At 42.0% G+C, this 21,053-nt stretch overlaps 2 protein-coding genes and 1 long non-coding RNA gene across 7 annotated transcripts in view; 1 reads left to right on the top strand and 2 right to left on the bottom strand.

Moving 5' to 3' along the window:
- NUP133 (nucleoporin 133) overlaps positions 1 to 2,112 on the bottom strand; it is a 67,736-nt gene extending 65,624 nt beyond the window's left edge. For both annotated transcript variants that reach the window (XM_054445258.1, XM_054445300.1), the window contains exon 1: positions 1,809 to 2,112. In XM_054445258.1, coding sequence (XP_054301233.1) covers positions 1,809 to 1,990 — 182 coding nt within the window. In that variant the 5' untranslated portion in view covers positions 1,991 to 2,112. The remainder of the gene's footprint in view (positions 1 to 1,808) is intronic.
- Positions 2,113 to 2,172: 60 nt separating this feature from the next.
- Positions 2,173 to 8,029, top strand: LOC129010668 (uncharacterized). Its single transcript, XR_008493054.1, has 3 exons — positions 2,173 to 2,419; positions 3,858 to 3,974; positions 7,921 to 8,029. It is a non-coding gene; the product is annotated as an uncharacterized LOC129010668 (long non-coding RNA).
- A 2,503-nt stretch (positions 8,030 to 10,532) lies between these two features.
- ABCB10 (ATP binding cassette subfamily B member 10) overlaps positions 10,533 to 21,053 on the bottom strand; it is a 42,772-nt gene continuing 32,251 nt past the window's right edge. For all 4 annotated transcript variants that reach the window (XM_063671314.1, XM_054441774.2, XM_054441773.2 and 1 more), the window contains 4 exons: positions 19,810 to 19,990; positions 15,485 to 15,528; positions 12,794 to 12,828; positions 10,533 to 12,361 (listed from right to left, as the gene is read on the bottom strand). In XM_063671314.1, coding sequence (XP_063527384.1) covers positions 12,130 to 12,361; positions 12,794 to 12,828; positions 15,485 to 15,528; positions 19,810 to 19,990 — 492 coding nt within the window. In that variant the 3' untranslated portion in view covers positions 10,533 to 12,129. The remainder of the gene's footprint in view (positions 12,362 to 12,793; positions 12,829 to 15,484; positions 15,529 to 19,809; positions 19,991 to 21,053) is intronic.

Raw genomic sequence — 21,053 nt, 5'->3', positions numbered from 1 at the left:
ATAAATTAACACTGGCTCATACTTACCATGTAATTAAATGTAATATTTTTCATGTAAAAAAAAAAAAGAAGACAGGATTTAGGAAAATTTGGCTTCAATCCCATAGACTCTAGTATTGAAATGCATGCCTGTATTCACTTAAACTCCTTATAATTCTGCCTCCTTAGCTGTGAAATAAGGCTTAACTAGACCAGCGTTTTTTTCAAACAGCGGGTCATTTAGCAGATCTCAACATTTTTCAAAGGCAGAAAATAAAACATCAGCTTTTACCATATGTTGTGGTCAAATACATTTTACAAATATTGGCTTAGATGAGATTTAAGCTCATCTGGCTTTCGGGGTTTAAGAATCTACCAGATCTGGCCGGGGCAATGGCTCATGTCTATAATCTCAGCACTTTGGGAGGCCGAAGCGGGAAGATTGCTTGGGACCAGGAGTTCAAGACCAGCCTGGGGAATGTGGCAAGACCTTGTCTCTACAAAAAAAATTTTAAATTAGCCGGGCATTGTGGCACCAGCCTGTAGCCTGGGCGACAGAGAGTGAGACCCTATCTCTTAAAAAAAAAAAAAAAAAAAAAAAAAAAAAAAATCTATCAGATCTGTACAACCAAGCAAGAAATCAAACAGGTTACGAGCATCAGCTGTTACATGGTCTTCAACAGCAGATATCACAGTAAAAACTTTATTTCTTGCTCACCCTCTTAACATTTAGAATATTGTAAAGTCACCGAATAAAAGTTATTCTATGTCTTATCATGAGAATTAAATTAGAAGATGCACATACAGAATGGCTAAGGGCTTTGTTTCCTGACAGAGGATAACAAAGGTTTTTCTTCAAATGATCACAAGAAGAGATTTAAATAAAACAACACACACAGTAAATAAAGCATGCTTTTATTCTCCAACTTTTCGCAACAGGAATAGGAAACACTGACAAGATCAGCACTTTGAAAAGTACTTTTCAAAATATGCCAAAAAAAAAGTCAAAGATACGGCGTATTCTTTCAAAACCACTTCTCAAGTACTGAAAAATTTTACAGATAAATTTTAACCATAATTTCAAGACACAATACTTTGTGTTTCCTGCAGGGAAAAATTAATTTTTTATAGATGAATTCAGAGAAAACTATGCAGAAACACTAAAGTTTTAGGTTAATTATGAACATGGTGTGTGTGGGGGGGAGGGGTGTGTGTGTGATGATTTTACTGGTGCTCCAAACCAGCAGTTTTAGTAACTAAACTACCACAGTACTCTTATCTCACTTATGTAAAGCCTTTTCCTTATAATTTACCTAGAAAGTTAAATTCCGTAGCTAGAAACACTTTAATTACCAATCATCAGATATTAATGTCAGTTGGTATGTTAGGCATTAAACAATGATCTTTCAGGGTTGTAGGTCCTCATTATCACCATCACCTTACATCTGCATCGTGGCAATTCATAATAACTCCTCTGGCTCAGGTGAGATATACTATCGCCATTTCACAGATGAAGAAAATCACGAGTGACTTAAACCAGATCACAGGGGTAGCAGGTGGGAAGTGGATAGCCACTGATGCGAATCCAGTTTGTACTTCACTTCTGCACAAAGGTAGCCATGAAAAATGCAAAGTGGGGAATCAACTGATCAACTGATAATCAAAATGAAGCAGATACGACCTGCAAGAGTGGAAAAGGTCTATTTTCCAATACTGTGGCATTCTCTTCCGCCGCCCCGGTTCCAACGGCTTCTAAAGGCACTAACCTATCCGGCCCACTGCGGCCCGCGAGCCTGTTGGTTGCCAGACCCAACCAGGGAGATCACTTACCGCGAGCTTAGCGAGCTACGCCGGCCGACCGGCGAGAAGAGCACTGGGGAGCTGACTGCAGACCCAAGGGGCAGACCCTTCCTGCTAGCCGTCCGGGGCGTGGAGCCGGGCCCGAGTCCAGCCAGCGGGCCCCTTCGGGACCCGGGACCCGGGGTCCGCGGTGAAGTTGCGGCTGGGAACATGATTCGAAGGAGCAACGACTGGGACAGCGAGGGATCTGGCCGTCAGGTTGCAGCGCGGCCTGCGCGCGGAACTTAAACACTTAAGCGAAGAGATGGCGCGCGATGATGACGTCAGACGCAATGACTCCCGCGGGTTGCGGTCGGAACGCTGGCGGGGGCGTGATCGTGACGTTAAGGGCTGCGCCCAGTCCGCCAGGTGGTCGGGAAGGCAGCCGGCGCCCCCAGATTTAGAACTGTTGCAGTGCCGAGCTTCCAGGGACGTGAAGCCGGAAAGCCAGGCGCCCTTCTTGACTGCGCCTAGGTGGAACTGGCCCTCCAGCAGCTTGAACGTAGCGTCTTTTCACACTGGTAGTTCCTGAGCCTCTTGTGAAATGAAAGATGTTCCTCAGTCCAAACTGAGGACGGAGAAAAGCTGTAAAGCTGACACTGGTATCGCACTGTGATATTTGTTTTCTAGGTTTGCCATTTTCCCATTCAACTTTGAGCAGTCTCATCCACGCTGATGACGCCACAAATCCGTGTCTCTAACCTGGATCCAGCTCAAAACCCCCAGACCCCTATCATTCAGCTCCCTAGGGGACAATTTCACCTGGAAGTCCTGCGAACTCCTCACAATCCACTTATGAAAAGCGCATTCATGTTTTCCTTTAGGACCCCTCTCCTACCACCATCTCTGTTCCAGCCTTGGTAAAACTGGCCAGTTGTCCAAGGCAAAGAGAAGAGCTCTGTATGCAGTCATCCCTCACACCTACCTCCACCCTCAGATCATGGTATACGTTGTAAGGTCCTACGTATCTGTACTAGATCACACATTTGCACTGCCTCTGCCCTGGTTACCTTTCCCTCAACCACTGCGTAGCCTCTTTTCTGCCAGCGGGAGTGAGTGGGGGAGATGGGGAGAGGGTTCCTTACCTGTGTCTAGTCTTCCTCCACTCTATCTTCTCACTGCCAACACAATGAATTAAGGCAAACCTAATGCTGCTCTTGGGCCTGTAAATGCTTCAGTGGCTGACCATTGCCAGTAGGTTATTTGCTAAGCTCCTTTGCAAGGTCCTATGTGATCTAAGTCAGGTTGGCTTTTCTGTCCGTGTTGTACTTCCACCACTTCCCACTTGCACTCCACATTCCAAGAACTTAAAAACCCAAATCTCCCTCCGATGCCCATGTACATGTTTCTTTCACCTGGAATGCACTCCCTGCCTTGTTAGTCCAGAAGGCGCCTGCCTACTTTCCACATCAAGTCAGTTCTGTGCTGCCTTCTCAGTGAAACCTTCCACAGGATTAGGTACGCCTCATCCTTTGTCCTCTCTGCTCCTGTGTGTAGACTGTATTTTTATCCTGCATAATAGTTCGTTTTCATAATTGTTTCTCAAGTACTTCCTTTAAATGTCTTGACAGCAGGAGCAGTGACTTTGTTACCTTTGTGGCACACAGTAACAGACACATAGTAGACTTTCATTCAGCATGTGCTGAAATAAGGGAATAGTTAAGTAAACATTGACGTATCCACATGTGGGAGACCACAGTGTGGGTGTCAGTTGTTGACATTCCCCTGGGAAGCCAGTCATCTATCTGTGCACCAGTGGCATCTGAGCAGTCATCTTGCCAAGGTTACATAGGCTAGCTGCTTTACTCCTTCTCCCATCTGGGTGTCTAACTCAACTTGGCAGCTTGTTGAGTCTTACAGCTCTGAGAGCCCAGTGCATTTCCTCCCTGTTTCATTCTTACAAGGAGGGGTGTGAAATAGGCAATAGAGAGTATTAATAGTTGTGTCTGAGAGGATTGGTGGGATCAGTGTTATTCTTGTGCTTTGTTGGACTGGTTAGTGGTTTCCCCAGCATCCTAATGTAAAAGCTGTTGTTTGCAGAAGCTAGAATGACTTGTCAGCCACCTTTGAGCAAGAACTTGCCTGGAGTCCAAATGTATGGCTATTGAAGGATAGTAAGCAGACAGCACTAAAAGTCATCCATTTGTTATGGATTTAGTGAGTACCTAGCATGCGCCAGGCTATGTGATAATTGCTAAGGCTTATAACTAAACAAAGCCCAGTGGGTCCTACCCTCATGGAGATTACAGACCAATGAGAAAGACAGACGCTGAAAAAATGAACACAAATATCCAGCTACAAGCTGAGATGTGTACTATGAAATAAAAGAGCAAACTGTATGAGAGAGAATCACTGGGGCTACTTATTTTTGGATGGAGGTCTATAAAGGCCTCTGGGAGAAAAGGACATTTAACCTGAGACATGAAGCATAAGAGAATAGGAGGAAGAATGTTTCAGGCAGAGGATCCTTGGCCAAAGGTCCTGAAGCAGCAAAGGACTTGGTGCATTCTAGGGACTTTATTTATTTTTATTTTTCTTTATGATTTTTCTAGAGATTGGGTCTTACTCTGTTGCCCAGGCTGGAGTGCAGTCGCGTGATCAAAGCTCACCACATCCTCGACCTTCTGGGCTTCAGTGATCCTCCTGCCTCAGCCTCTGAGTTGGGACCATGGGCGTGTACCACCACACCTGCCTATTTTTTATTTATATATATATTTTTAGAAATGGGGTCTCACGGCCAGGCACAGTGGCTCACGTCTGTAATCCTGGCACCTTGCAAGGCTAAGGTGTGGGAGGATGGCTTGAGGCCAGTAGTTCAAGACCAGCCCCTGGGCAACGTAGCGAGACCCTGTCTCCCCAAGAAATTTTATTTTAAATTCTAAAAAAATACAATTAAAAAAATGGGGTCTTGCTATATTTCCCAGGCTGGTCTCAAACTCCTGGCCTTAAGTGATCCTCCAGACTCAGCCTCCTGAGTAGCTGGGATTAGAGCCAGGGACTTTAAACAAACAAATCAACCCGAAAGACTAAAAGTAAAGGGAATTGGAGAAATAAGGAGAGACCATGAAGGGCCTTGTAGGCTCTGTCAAATAAGATCCTAGAGAACGCCAGGCATGGTGGCTTACGCCTGTAATTCCAGCACTTTGGGAGGCCCAGGCAGGTGGATTGCCTGAGGTCAGGAGTTCAAGACCAGTCTGGCCAACATGATGAAACCCCGTCTCTACTAAAAATACAAAAAAATTAGTTGGGCATGGTGGTGTGTGCCTGTAATCCTAGCTACATGGGAGGCTGAGGCTGGGGAATTGCTTGAGCCAGGAAGGTGGAGGTTGCAGTGAGCTGTGATGGCACCACTGCCCTCCAGCCTGGGCGACAGAGCAAGAAATGCAAATCAAAATCACAGTGAGATATCATCTCACACCAGTTAGAATGGTGATCATTAAAAAGTCAGGAAACAATAGGTGCTGGAGAGGATGTGGAGAAATAGGAACACTTTTACACTGTTGGTGGGACTGTAAACTAGTTCAACCATTGTGGAAGACAGTGTGGTGATTCCTCAGGGATCTAGAACTAGAAATACCATTTGACCTAGCCATCCCATTACTGGGTATATACCCAAAGGAATATAAATCATGCTGCTATAAAGACACATGCATACGTATGTTTATTGCGGCACTACTCACAATAGCAAAGACTTGGAACCAACCCAAATGTCCAACAATGATAGACTGGATTAAGAAAATGTGGCACATATACACCATGGAATACTATGCAGCCATAAAAAAGGATGAGTTCATGTCCTTTGTAGGGACATGGATGAAACTGGAAACCATCATTCTCAGCAAACTATCGCAAGGACAAAAAACCAAACACCGCATGTTCTCACTCATAGGTGGGAATTGAACAATGAGAACACTTGGACACAGGAAGGGGAACATCACACACCAGGGCCTGTTATGGGGCGGGGGGACGGGGGAGGGATAGCATCAGGAGATATACCTAACGTAAATGACGAGTTAATGGGTGCAGCACACCAACATGGCACATGTATACATATGTAACAAACCTGCACGTTGTGCACCTGTACCCTAGAACTTAAAGTATAATAATAATTATATATATATAAAGACTGTCTCAAAAAAAAATCATAGAGAAAACAGACGGTACCCTCAAGGCTAGGTAGTTAAAAGAATTTAATAAAGGAATGTTAGAGGCTGGGGGTGGTGGCTCATGCCTGTAATCCCAGCACTTTGGGAGGCCAATGAGGGCAGATCACCTGAGGTCAGGAGTTTGAGACCAGCCTGGCCAACATGGCGAAATCCTGTCTCTACTAAAAATACAAAAATTAGCCAGGTGTGGTGGTGCGCATCTGTAGTCCCAGCTACTTGGGAGGCTGAGGCAGGAGAATCACTTGAGCCTGGGAGGTGGAGGTTGCAGTGAGCTGATATTGTGCCACTGTACTCCAGCCTGAGCGACAGAGTGAGACTCCATCTCAGAAAGTAAATAGGCTGGGCACAGTGGCTAACGCCCATAATCCCAGCACTTTGGGAGACTGAGACGGGCGGATCACAAGGTCAGGAGTTCAAGACCAGCCTGACCAACATGGTGAAACCCCGTCTCTACATCACCTAGGTATTAAGCCCCACATGCATTAGCTATTTTTCCTGATGCTTTTCCTCCCCCCACCCTCTCAAAGATGTTTTTTAAAATGGTAACAGTGGCAGGGTGTGTAGTTCACACCTGTAATCCCAACACTTTGGGAGGCCAAGGCAGGTGGATCACGAGGTCAGGAGTTCATGACCAGCCTGACCAACATGGTGAAACTCTGTCTCTACTAAAAATACAAAAATTAGCCAGGCACAGTGGCTCATGCCTGTAATCCCAGCACTTTGGGAGGCCAAGGCGGGCAGATCATGAGGTCAGGAGTTCGAGACCAGCCTGGCCAATATGGTGAAACCCCATCTCTACTAAAAATACAAAAATGAGCCGGGCGTGGTGGCACGTGCCTGTAGTCCCAGCTACTTGGGAGGCTGAGGCAGAAGAATCGCTGGAATCCAGGAGGCGGAGGTTGCAGTGAGCTGAGATTGCGCCACTGCACTCCAGCCTGGGTGACAGAGCGATACTCCATCTCCAAAAAAAAAAAAAAGAAAAAAAAATACAAAAATTAGCTGGGCATGGTGGGTGCATGCCTGTAATCCCAGCTACTCAGGAGGCTGAGGCAGGAGAATCGCTTGAACCCAGGAGGCAGAGGTTGCAGTGAGCCGAGATTGGCCACTGCACTCCAGCCTGGGCAACAGGGCAGGAAAAAAAAAACGGTAGCAGTTCATGTTGAAAAGGCTATGGGGAAACAAGCACTGCTTACTTATCTGTCTGGTGGAATTGTAAAAGTACAATCTTTTAAGAGGACAATTTCTATCAAAAAGCCTTATAATTACTTGGCAATTTCACCTTAGAAATTTATGTGAAAAAGTCAAATAACAAAGACAGTATTGTTTATAATAGTGAAGGAAGTGGAAAGTAACATAAATGGCCAACTATAGATTTATAGTGCATCCACATTATGGAAAACTTAAAAAAAAAATACAAAGATCCTGAGTCTGAAAAAAAAAAGCATTATGAAAAGCTATATTTAAAAGAATACATATGGATGTGAGTAATGAACACTTGACAATGTAGGAAAATATTCATGCATATTTTCTAAAAAGCAGTTTGGTTAAAAATAGTATGTGCAGAGAATTAGGTCAAAGTTGCAGTTACGTAAGATGCATAAGTCTAGAGATCTAATGTACGGCATAAGGATTATAGTTAACAACATTGTATTACATCCTGAAAATTTGCTGAGAGATTTTATAGACTCTTTCCTCAAAAAAACCCAAAAAAGGTAACTATGGAAGATGAAGGATAGGATAATTTGCTTGACTGTAGTTTACTGTGCATATACATATCAACATCCTGTACACCTTAAGTATATAGAATAAAAAATAGTGTGTGCAGTGATATGGTTCAGGACCTACCACCCCAAAATGTGGCACCTTGGCATTTGAGAACACAGTAGAAGCAGGAAGATCATTCTCTGACCTTTTTCCACCCTTCTTCCCTAAAACAGGTCTTAAGACCCTCATTTGAGAGATGCCTTCCCCATACCTGAGGAAAGAAACATCCTTATCTCTGAAGACACAGGGCCACAGAGAAGAGTCTGAACAAACAGGCTTTACCAATTTCCCCCAGTTATTACCATTAGATCAGACCTTTGTCCAGTCATACCTTTCCACAAGTTGTCCACTCATCAACCCTAAGCATAAAAATGCACAAGTTTCCCTGTTTGTTTGGGTCTTCATTTCCAAAGGCTCCTATGTCACGTTAAACTTTTAAATAAATTTGCCTGCTTTTCTCTTGTGAATCTGGTTTCTGTTATAAGGGCCTTAGCCATGAACCTAAGATGGGAAGAAAAGTTATTTCTTTTCCCCTACATGCAATATGAGCACATTTAAATTTTATTAAAATAAATAGAAAAATACCTCCCCAGTGTAGACATGTGTGTATGTGTGAGGCGCCCAGCCAACTTGTGGGTCCACTTGGAGTCGAGCCTCTCCTCTGTACGTCCTTCCCAAAATATCACCTTTGCAGTTAAGATGAAACTTTGATTTATGTGGGACTAACTAACAACTGCAGTCGACAATAGGAAAGCAGCCAGAATGATTCCCTGCCAATGTGGTGGAATTATTAGACTCCCATTCTCACAGCATGGTAATTAATGTGTTAAAATGGAGAGGCACAGGAACAAGGAAGAACGCATCCAGAAATTACCCGCACCCAATCATTTTCAGGGCACTCATCTAATCCTGTCAGTGGAACTTTTTAAGATGGCTCTAAATTTCAGTGTGGTTTAGAAGTCCTTCAAGTAGTGCGGAATTTTTTCACTGTCTCTGGCATCAGTGAGATTTCTGTCAGGCATTTCAGCTTGTTGGCCATGTAGTCTCTGTCACAACTCCTCCCCCTTGTGGCTGTAGGGTGAAAGCAGCCGCAGACAATTCCTAGAAGGAGTAGGCTGTTTATGGACACTGAAATTTGAATTTCATGTATTTTTAATGCGTCATGAGATATTCTCTCGATTTTTTCCAACAATTTAAAACTGTAAAAACTATCCTTAGCCTGCAGTCTATACAAAAACAGCTGTTTGCCAACCCTTGCACTAGCTCTGTGAGGCACAGCTGGCACCCAGCACAGGACCTAGCAAAATCGAAGATGCTCAGTAAATGTTTATTGAATGAATTCAGTGGACAGAGATGACCAGGAAAACCCCATGATGCCTCAGAAATACACTGCAAAGGAACTTTTACAATGTAGTTTTCACATAATTATTTCATTTATATTTGTTTTGTAACATTTGTACTGGTTTTCGCTTATTTATTTACTTTTGAGACAAGGTCTCACTCTGTCTCCCAGGCTGGAGTGCAGTGGTGTGATCTCAGCTCACTGCAACCTCTGCTTCCCAGGTTGAAGCGATTCTCCTGCCTCAGCCTCCTGAGTAGCTGGGATTACAGGCATGAGCCACCACGCCTGGCTGGGAATTCATCTTATTTTATAAAACTGCCAAAGTTATCAAAAATAAACTAAAACCTGGCAGGCGCGGTGGCTCACGCCTGTAATCCCAGCACTTTGGGAGGCTGAGGCAGGCGGATCGCTTGAGCTCAGGAGTTCGAGATGAGCCTGGCCAACATGGTGAAACTCTGTCTCAACTAAAAATACAAAAAGCAGCTGGGCATGGTGGCGCACGCCTGTAGTCCCAGCTACTCCGGAGGCTGAGGCAGGAGAATCACTTGAATCTGGGAGGCAGAGGTTGCAGTGGCCAAGATCACGCCACTGCACTCCAGCCTGGGCAACAGAGTGAGACTCCGTCTCAAAGGAAAAAAAAAAAAAAGATGGATCCCCAAAATGGAGCCCTACTTTTACAAGAATGCACTTACATGGGTTTGACCTACAATGGTTTAACTTGTGATTATTCTTTGGGAACCTGTCAGGCCCAGGGTCAGGGGAGACCTTGAACATAGAGACAAGCCTGGGAGGGTATATAACAAAATGCTGAGCTCAACATGTGAAAATTTTCTTTTGAGTTTCTTCTTGCCTGAAACTGTGTATGTCATTAATGCTGAATTAATTTACAACTTGCCTACGCTTATTTCCTCCTCTGTGAAATGGGGAAGATAAATATTTGTCTAAATTACAGGCTTGTCAAAGTATCAAATGTAACATGCAAACACTCTGGAAACAAAAATGTGATACCAGAACACAGTGTTACAACTACACCTCTTTATGATCCCTAGCTGCATTCTTGTTATTAATTTTCCCCTGCCTTCCCACTCCTTCAAAACTAGAAGCTCCTTGAGGGCAGAAACTGTGCCTTACTCATCTATCATCAACTTCACAGCACAGTTCCTTGTCCCTGATGTGGGTAGAAGATACTTATTTACTGCAGTGAAACAAACAATATTTGTAAGTAGGAAACAAGTGATGACATCAACAAACTTGATAAGGAGGAATGAATGGAACTTTTAATTACATGTTTTTGGATATGTGTAATGTTAGTCTTTTCTTTATTCCTGAATCTACACAGCCAAATTCTACTAAGAAACAATGTAGTGAGAAGTTTTATAAGAAATGACAGACTGCGTCTTTGGTTCCTGGGTCATTAAAAAAAAAAAAAGTGACAGACACAGATAAAGTTCACTATAAATTTTAATCTATGATATAAAATATTACCTAAAGATAAAATTGAACATCATGTATCAGAAAATAAAACATAACAATGAAATGCAATTTTGTAAATACTTCTATGGCACAAGGATTATTTTCCTCAGATTCAACCTTGTAATTGTGTTTTGTTTGCTTTCTGAAAATCACACTTTATAAAGAACACAAGTAGAGCTTGTTAAAAATGATTGTCACAGATGGACTGTTTACTAATTCAAAGAACACTACATTCATTCATATCAATTTTATTAATTATGAAGAATAAAATATCATATTCCATGCTTTTCATGAAATAGTGGTTTCTTCTTCCAGTCTAATCAGGGAACTAATAAATGCTTAGTTCATGGGAAAACTTCCATCTGATTTACATTGACTTAATTACTTCTTAGGGTCTAGCCTCATCCATGGAGAAAAAGCACTTTTTCTTGAGGCAACAGCAAATTAACAGCACTGATACAAAATATGGCAAATTCAATGGTTGTAGCACTGCTTTAGGAATTTTGAGACTATAAATAAAACTATAACCATAAATAAAAGGGCTTATTAATATCTTCTTTTCAGGAGTGATACATTCTGAAGTTTTCTTGTTATTCTGTTGAATAGCAAGGACTTCCAAACTTAAATGTCTTAGGGCTGAAAATTAATTATATTCCTCAAATTTTAGCCTTATTAATGAAATTCCAGAAGTATTATAAAATAAGATTCAATTTGTCTTGAAATTATAAATTTGTAACAGATATTTTTCAAAATACCTGCCTTCAAACAACTTAAATGCAAAAATCATTCATTCTTAATAATACCTAGCAGTTCATGCCTTGCTTCGCAAAAGTACTCATACAAACACGTGAATTTAAAAAACACGTTTTTCTGTTCAAAAAATAAAGCTTCTGCCCTTTTAAAAACTTGTCAGGCTTTCATGTGCCAAAATGTTGAAAACTGCACATATTCAAACACAGTTCCCATAGGAACACATATTCCTCAGCTCTCACACCTTTGAAGACACAGGAGACGGGCAATATAAATGTTCCCTTCTTTCCAGCTGATGTTAAATAGTTAGGTTTGCTTCATGGGATTATTGGAATAAAGGGTTAAATTTTCAATTTCCATTATTCTATCTGTAAAATTAGACTTAAAAGTAGGTAGAATACTACCAGAAGAATTACACAGTGATTGGTAAACTGGCCTAAAATAATCAGGCTTTTTATTTATAATTGCCTTTTTAAGTTGTCATTTGACAACAGCTTCAATCTTTGACAGCAGGCAAAAGAAAATGAGGTGCCATGCTATATTAATTAAAATATTCCACAATAAAAGAAAATACAAAACCTGAAAATAACTTCAGTGCTATAGACATTTAAAAAGTTATAATTATTAAAACTGAATAAAAAGATCTTGAGAACAGGTACATTTCAAAACAATCTTTTACACACTTTGGAAAAAAATAGGTATTTTTCAAATAACTTGATATATGGTTTACGTATTTCATAGTCTCTGAGTTTTGTTTTTTTTTTCTGCAACACTGTTTTGCATTAAAGTCTCATATTGTTTACCAGTAATTGCTTCCTTATGCTGAAATAAAACTTTGTTTGTTCATTAGTTTTCTGTATATCCCATTTGGTTTTGAAAGCAGCTCTTCATTTTTTCCATATTCAGTAATTTTTCCTTGGTCAAGAACAGCAACCATATTAGCATTCTTAATGGTGGACAGACGATGGGCAATAACCAACACTGTTCTTCCATCCATCAGTCGATCTAGAGCTTCTTGAACAAGGTACTCATTTTCGGCATCCAGCGCACTGACACAGGAGCACACACACAAGAAAGCAAAGACGTCAGTGACACCCAGGTGCTTCCTGATACACACATAGCAGCCCTTCCTGAGTAACCAATTTTTACTATGATCAAAATTTCAACTGTTTGGGACTTTCTGATTTCCATAACACTATACTGTGATGTAAGGAGAAAAGCACTCTGCACGGTTACGGCTTACAGAGTGATTAGGATTGATGGCAACCATGTCTGAAGTGGACCCAGAACTCTCAACTAGGACTCAGTCTGCCCACTGCTTTTCAACTGTCATTATTAATTCAGCTTCCCTCACTTTAAAGTAAAGGGGGGAGAAAGCATTTTCAATTGTATCACTTTGAGGTACAGAATTAAAAGTCTTTTGGTGAAGGAAGAATTTGGTTTAATACATATAATTGTATATATTATTAAGATATCCTCACCTGGTTGCTTCATCTAGGAGAAGAATTTTGGGATTCTGAAGAAGGAAAAAAAAGGAAAAGATAAAATAATTTTATTGGAAAAACACAAACTCTCAGCAATAAAAAAGGAATAAAATTCCGACACATGCTACAATGTGGATGAGCCTTGGAAACTTATGCTAAGTGAAAGAACCCAGACACAAAGAATCACATACTGTATGAGTTCACTTATATGAAATGTCCACAACAGGCACTTCTACAGATTGGTGGATATCTGGGGCTGGGTTCAATGCAGGAAATAAGGAAGGGGAGCTGCATGGCTGCTAAAGAGTAGAGGGTCCCTGGGGGGGTGATGAAAATGTTCTAAAATTGTGATGATGGATGCACAACACTGAATACACTAAAAACCAATGAATTTATTTTTTAAATGGGCAAATTATGTAGTATGTGAATTATATCTCAAAGCTGTTACAAAAAACCCCACAAATTACTGTCTGGGATAAGTACATAAATGAAAGAATTAGAGACTATTCTAAATGATCATCAGAGTAATCACTAGACCAGGTATCGTTTATAGCACAGTTTTATCCTGCTGGTCAGTGAGATGGGAATCTAAAATGAGTAAGGTGGCCGGACGTGGTGGCTCACGACTGTAATCCCAGCAATTTGGGAGGCCAAGGCAGGTGGATCACCTGAGGTCAGGAGTTTGGGACTAGCCTGGCCAACATGACAAAACCCCGTCTCTATTAAAAATATAAAAAAATTAGCTGGCCTGGTGGCGCATGCCTGTAATCCCAGCTACTCTGGATGCTGAGGCAGGAGAATCGCTTGAACTCGGGAAGTGGAGGCTGCAGTGAGCCAAGATCACACCACTGCACTCCAGCCTGGGTGACAGAGTAAGACTCTGTCTCAGAAAATAAATAAAGTAAATAAATAAATAAAATGAGTAAGGCTGAGTATGGTGGCTCACACCTGTAATCCCAACACTCTGGCAGGCTGAGTGGGGAGGACCGCTTGAGCCCAGGAGTTCAAGACCAGCTTGGGCAAAATAGCAAGACCCCATCTCTACCAAAAAAATTTTTTTTAACATTAGCTGGGTTTGGTATGGTATGCGCCTATAGTCCTAGCTCCCTGGGAGGCTGAGACAGGTAAATTACTGAAGCCCAGGAAGTCAAGGCTACAGTGAGCTTGCACTGCACTCCAGCCTGGGTGACAGAATGAGACCCTGTCACATTTAAAAATAAAATAAAATTAAAATTAAAAAGATATAGTCTATAACTTTCAAGGTATTGCTTATAGTTAATTTAGAAATAATAAACTAACTTTGGGAGGCCAAGGTGGGTGGATCACTTGAGGTCAGGAGTTCAAGACCAGCCTGGCCAACATGGTGAAACCCCACCTCTACTAAAAATACAAAAATCAGCTGGGTGTGGTGGCGTGCATCTGTGATCCCAGCTACGTGGGAGGCTGAGGCATGAGTATCACTTGCAACCTGGGAGGCAGAGGTTGCAATGTGCTGAGATCGGACCACTGCACTCCAGCCTAGGTGACAGAGCGATACTCTGTCTCAAAAAAAAAAAAAAAAAAGAAAAAAAGAAAAAATGAAAAAAGAAAAGCTAACATGTAAGACCAAAAAAAAAAAAAGACTAATCTGATGTAGATAAAATGTTACAAGTCTAGCTTTGCAAATGAAAACACACACCCTCACAAAAAGGTAGCTACTATTCTTCATATATTATTCACAATAGCCCCAAATTGGAAATGACCCAAGTGTTCATCAGCTGGTGAACAGATCAACAAATAGGGATCCATCCATACTACTCAACAGTAGACGGGAATAAAGTACTGATACAAGCTACAAATTGGAGAAATCTCAAAAACACTCCACCTGTACTAAGTGAAAGAAGCTAGATGCCAAAAACCATATATTGTCTGATTCCATTTATCTGAAATGTCTGGAAAAGCAAATCTAGACAGACAGAAAGTAGATTCGTGGCGTCCTGGGGCTGGAAACAAGGAACGACTGCAAGTGGGCACGAGAGATCTTTTTAGGGTGACAGAAATGTTCTGAAACTGGACTTTGTGTGCAACCAACTCCGCAAATTTACTAAAAGTCACTGGAAAGTACATTTAAAATAAATGAATTTTATATATGTAAATTCTGCTTCAGTAAAGCTGCTTTTTTTTTTTTTTTTTAAATCACCTATAAGCCTGAGAAGAACACTTGTATAACAAAGGGAAGGCTATTGCTTCCTTAAAAAGAGAATGCCTGCCTTTCAGCTAAAATAGCTCTTCCCTTTCCTTCTAGGAATCTTGTCTAAGTACGTCAAGTCTGTACTATTCACTTTAGCAGCTGATTACAGATTGTACAAATATGCATACTTATGCTGTTTTATATTTTGCATTAATAATCACTGTTTCACTGGCTAGACTGTATGCTTCTTGATGGAGGGTCCATGTGTTAAATTCTTCTACCTCCAACAACCTTAGCACAGTACTGGGCTCATGATACCTAAGAATTACTTATTAAATTTGGACAATATACTACACTAACTTACCTTTCACCAGAACTGTCACCTTCCCCCTCCAAGAAAAAAAAAAAACAAACAAAAAACAAGAAAAGGAAGACGACAAATAGTAAATTACAAATTACAAGGTCCCTAATAAAAATAATCCCTAATTTAAAAAACATCCAAGTCGCTTCAGGCTTACCTTTAGCAGAGCACGGGCAATCGCAATCCGCTGTTTCTGCCCACCTGACAAAGACAATATTTAAAAAAAGAAAGCCTCAACAAAAAATCTTAGTAACAGGCTTTTATGGTAAACCATATAGCAATTTGAAGGTAAGCTTCTTCTAGTTAGTCACAGCTGACACAAATAGACCAGAAACCTATTTTAAAATATAGGTTTAAAATATATCAATCCCCAAATTAATAATTATTATCATAGCCAAAATGTATTGAGGACTTCCTATATACCAAGTATTTTCTTTTCTTTCTATTTTTGAGACAGGGTCTCGCTCTGTCACCCATGCTGGAGTGCAGTGGCATCATCACGGCTCATTGCAGCCTCAATCTCCTGGGCTCAAGTGATCCTCCCACCTCAGCCTCCCAAGTAGCTGAGACTACAGGTGTGCACCAACACACCTGGCTAATTTTTGGTAAAGACGGGGTTTTGCCATGTTGCCCAGCCTGGTCTCAAGCTCCGGGGCTCAAGCAATCCGCCCACCTCAGCCTCCCAAAGTGCTGGGATTATAGGCAGGAGCCACAGTGCCCAGCCAATACCAGGCATTTTCTATATGCACTGCATGTATTATTTCATTTAATGTTTTAATTTTAAATAATTTCAAACAAGGTCTTGCTCTGTCACCCAACTGGAGTGCAATGGCATGAACATGGCTCATTGCAGCTTCAACCTCCTGGACTCAAGTGATCCTCCTGTCTCAGCCTCCTGAGTAGCTGGGACCACAGGCCCATACCACCAAACCTGGCTAATTTTTAAAATTTTTTGTAGAGATGGTCTTGCTCTGTTGCCCAGGCTGGTGTCAAACTCCTGGACCCAAGAGATCCTCCTGCCTTGGTCTCCCAAAGTGCTGAGATTGTGAGCCACTGTGTGAGCCACGGTGCCTGGCTAATCTTTTTAAAAATCCTATGAGATAGACCCTATAATTATTCCCATTTTACAGATGATAGACTGAGATACAAAGCGACATGTCCAAGATCTCACAGTTGGTAAGTAGTGGAACTGAGATCTGAACCTACACAGTGCAAGGGGTATGCTCTTAAAAGCATGTAAAGATCTATGCTGTTCATCACTACACATACTTCCTCCCTAGCAGAATATCCAATGTAGCAAGGAAACCAGAAACTCAAGATATTTGCAGGTTTCCAAAGAACACTTGAAATGTCTGGGAGCAAAGGACATCAATGGTGCTGAGACTGATAATTCTAATATTCCCACATTATAGCAATTCTTCTTTTTTTATTTTTTTTTGAGACAAGAGTCTTGCTCTGTCTTCCAGGTGGAGTGCAATCATGGCTCACTGCAACCTCTCGCTCCTGGGCTCAAGTGATTCTCCTGCCTCAGCCTCCCCAGTACCTGGGACTACAGGCAGTGCCACCATACCTGGCTAACACAGCACTTATTCTTTAAGATGTTCTTTTCCCCTCCTCTAGAGGAAAAAATAGTACTATGTGTACATGTACGACACTGAAAGTTACAGTAAGCCACTCTAATCCTGTCTTTTTAAGTTCAAATTCTACTAAAAGTGAGGGAACAAACTGGAAGTAGGTGTGGGAGAAGGTGGGATGGAGTGGAGTCAGCAGAATCTGTGTTGATTCCCTCCCTATCTTTGTCTCACCCCATCCTCCCTCTTTTCCTCCAGGGATGCTACTCCTAAGTCATACTTGGAAAGTCTCAGAGTGCTCACTCCTCCCAACTTAAATTATATATAAAACCCAATTCCATTTTTGGGGATAAAAAACATTCCTTTTTGATTTTATTGGCTGAACATACTTATCAACAGTAGTTGCTGGACATCATTTTATTTCATATAAGAGAGGTTCATCCTCTAGATCTGAGGTGTGTGGTACTGCTAAATGCTGCTCTCAAACAGGAAACCAGTGCACACAAGGAGGGCAGTGAGGAAAACCCTCTCCTGAGCCTCTGATTGGTGAGGGTGTCTGAGTGCCCTGAGGTAGGTCCTTAGAGCAGCCTGCTGATGACTTAGGTCCCCTCTGAGTCATTTGTGGTGCCAGTCAGTACACTGGGAATCTATTACTAGGTGCTCTCTCTTCCTCCCAGAAAGCAAGAGCAGACTGGAACCTCTGGTTACTTCGCTGAGAAACGGAACTGGAGGATCTTACCAGAGGGAAGGACATGCAGAATCTGTGTCAAGGAAGGTGATGTGCTCTTAGGACAAGCCTCACACTTCAATGTTCAATAATTTCACCACGAGCAGTTTACACTGGTTTTCTGCCCCGTTTCTCAGATACGTTTCAGAGATGAAGTAGCAGTTCACTTTTACACAGCAGTCAGGAATTCTACTCCTGGAACATCTCAGATCTATCAAAGACGCCTTTTCATTTACTGCTTATATATATATATTTTTAATCATATACAATAAGCTTAAAACCCTTTTGTTATATATTTTCTGTGGTCTAACTTCAAATGAAAAGTTTAGCATAGGAAAAGACTATTGTTTTAGTCTAATCTGCCAGCCTTCACTGTGACAAAAAGGCACCCACCCTCTGCTCAAACAGAGACAAGTTTTTTTTGTTTGTTTTTGTTTTTTTTAAGACAGAGTCTCACTCACTCTGTCACTAAGAGTGGAGGGCAGTGGTGCGATCTCAGCTCACTGCAACCTCTGCCTCGCTGGGCTCAAGCAGTACTCCTATCTCAGCCTCCCGAGTAGCTGGGACCATAGGTGCTCACCACCACACCTGGCTATTGTTTTGTATTTTTGGTAGAAAGGGCGTCTCACCATGTTGCCCAGGCTGGTCTCGAACTACTGAGCTCAAGCAATCAGCCTGTCTTGGCCTCCCGGAGTGCTAGGACTACAGGCATGAGCCACCATGCCCGGCCAGGAACTTGTTATCTTGCAAGGAAACATTTCAATATTTGTATTGAAAAAAAAAGTGTTTAGCTGAACACTTATTTCTCTTTAAGTTCTACTCATTGGTTCATTTCTGCACTTTAAAGAAATACAAAGTGAGTCTTCTCTCTCCTCAAATTATGGCAACCATAATGTGATCCAGAATGATAGGTGTGGTCTGACATCACAGGGAATCGCTCACTTTGCCTCACAGCCGTGAGTCCATTCAGCAAATTACGGCCCACAGGCCAGACTTGAACCGTGGCTTGTTTATGCACAGCCCTCAAGCTAAGAATGTGTTTTACATTTTTAAAGTTGCTTAAAAACACACACACAAAGAAGGATGTGTGACAGCAATCATATGTGACCCATAAAACCCACAATTTTTTTTTTTTTGAGACAGAGTCTCACTCTGTCTCCCAGGCTGGAGCGCAATGGCACAATCTTGGCTCACTGCAACCTCTGCCTCCTGGGTTCAAGCAATTCTCAAGCCTCAGCCTCCAGAGTAGCTGGGATTACAGGTGCCCACCACCACGCCCGGCTAACTTTTTGTATTTTTAGTAGAGACGGGGTTTCACCATGTTCACCAGGCTAGTCTTGAACTCCTGATCTCAAGTGATCCACCCGCCTCGGCCTCCCAAAGTGCTGGGATTATAGGTGTGAGCCACCGTGCCTGGCCAAAATCCACAATATTTACTCTCTGGCTCTTTAAAGTAAAGTTTGTCAAACCCTGGTCTAGTATGTAGGGAGTAAATAATTCTTCCAATTTCAGCTTTGTTCCTGATGCACATTCCCTGACTCCATGGACAAATCATCCTGCCACTTATTATTTTCTTTAATTTTTGAGGGTCTCAGGTTGCAAAGCACAGTTGTTGTTTTGTTTTTTTTTTCAGATGAAAAAAAGCTTGCTGTGGCTGAGTACTACTCAGAATTTTTGGAACACACATGGGGTAGAAAGTGAAAGAAAACACTGTGGAGTTTTCCACATATAAGAGAGCAAGTGGTAAGGCTAATTTCAAAAACTCTAAAGATGAAAACCTAATTAGAAAAGAATACTGCAATATAGAAACATGTGGGCAGGGCACGGTGGCTCATGCCTGTAATCCCAGCACTTTGTGAGGGCAAGGTTGGCGGATCACGAGGTCAGGAGATCAAGACCACCCTGGCTAACACAGTGAAACCCTGTCTCTACTAAAAATACAAAAAATTAGATGGACGTGGTGGTGGGTGCCTGTGGTCCCAGCTACTCGGGAGGCTGAGGCAGGAGAATGGCATGAACCTGGGAGGCGGAGCTTGCAGAGAGCAGAGATCGCGCCACTGCACTCCAGCCTGGGTGACAGAGCAAGACTCTGTCTCAAAAAAAAAAAAAAAACAAAAAAACAAGAAACATGTGAAAAGTTCTTTGGATATAGAGACTTTGCTACAAAGCAGTAAAGAAATGCACCTGAGAGGAGAACACCCTTTTCTCCAACCACAGTGTTGAACCCTTGGGGGAAATTCCGGATGAAGGCCACTGCATTGGCCACTTCAGCCACTCTCTGGATTTCCTCAGCGGTCACAGAGGAAGGGTCATCAGCACCATAAGCAATGTTCTCAGCAATAGAGCAAGAAAACAAAATGGGTTCCTACAAATTAGAAATAAAACATATTATGAATTTCAAACAGACTTAAAACATGTCTAATAAATTTAGACCTAGAAGTCTTTTTTAAAATTTATGTTTTGCCACGAACAGGATTTTATCATCTGTAGTTCTCACCATGTTGCAGGCAATGAGACCTCACAGCAGGTGCCTGCAAGGCGCCTGGCACAAGGTAGGAACTTCGTAAATGTCAGTCCCCTGCCTTAGGAATCAGGAGGCACCGGGAGACCCCAAGTCCATCTGCATTTTCCAGCTGCCTGCCTTCCACTCAGGACAAAGCGGGGAATCCATCTCCATCCATTACTTTTTGAAATACACACAAATCAGATGGGAACAAACAATTCTGACAGAACCCTATGGAGTAGTCCTAAAAAATAAGCAAACTTCCAGGCTCTTTTCTCCATCCTTAATCATATACACCACTGATGTCCCTACACTCCTGAGCACCCATCACTGTCCACCTGCCCTCACCCAAGTGGAGTGGGGAGAGGATGAGCTAATCACAAAGAGAGGTTCAGAAATGGGGGGAGGCTCAGGTTTGTATGCTGTGTGCACAGCCTGTTAATAAAAATTAAAACAGCTGCAGCAACATTTCCCTGCCCCAAAGGGTCTTGTGAAAATGGCCTTATCAAAGTGACCACATTACATTAACACTCTGCTTTGAAATCTGCAACTTCTTTGCAAGGAGGACTCTGACTCTTGCCATAGTCTTTGCTCACTTCTCCCTGAAACCCATTATGCAGAATAGTAGACTGTGGCTGGTAATGAAAATGGGAAGAATCAGTAAAAGCTAAAAAAGAGTCAATAAAATCTTCTATCATTTCCTCCCCATCCTGTAGACTATCTAGTAATGGTAGTCTCCAGCTTTCAATAAAAAGTCAATGCTTCACCCTTGCTCAGTCATTTAGGGTTTTCAGGAAACAGCGCTACTTGCAAACCTAAACAACCTGCCATGTGAGATGAGCTTAATACATCCCAAAGACTTCCATTCCTTCTCTCTTGAGAAGTTCAAGACAAAAAAAAAAAAAAGCAAAGCAAAAGACAAAAG

This window comes from Pongo pygmaeus, chromosome 1 (genome assembly GCF_028885625.2).
Source record: "Pongo pygmaeus isolate AG05252 chromosome 1, NHGRI_mPonPyg2-v2.0_pri, whole genome shotgun sequence".
Taxonomy (NCBI): Eukaryota; Metazoa; Chordata; class Mammalia; order Primates; family Hominidae; genus Pongo; species Pongo pygmaeus.
The sequence above is the reverse complement of the archived record's forward strand: the minus strand, read 5'-3'. Positions and strand labels throughout refer to the sequence as shown.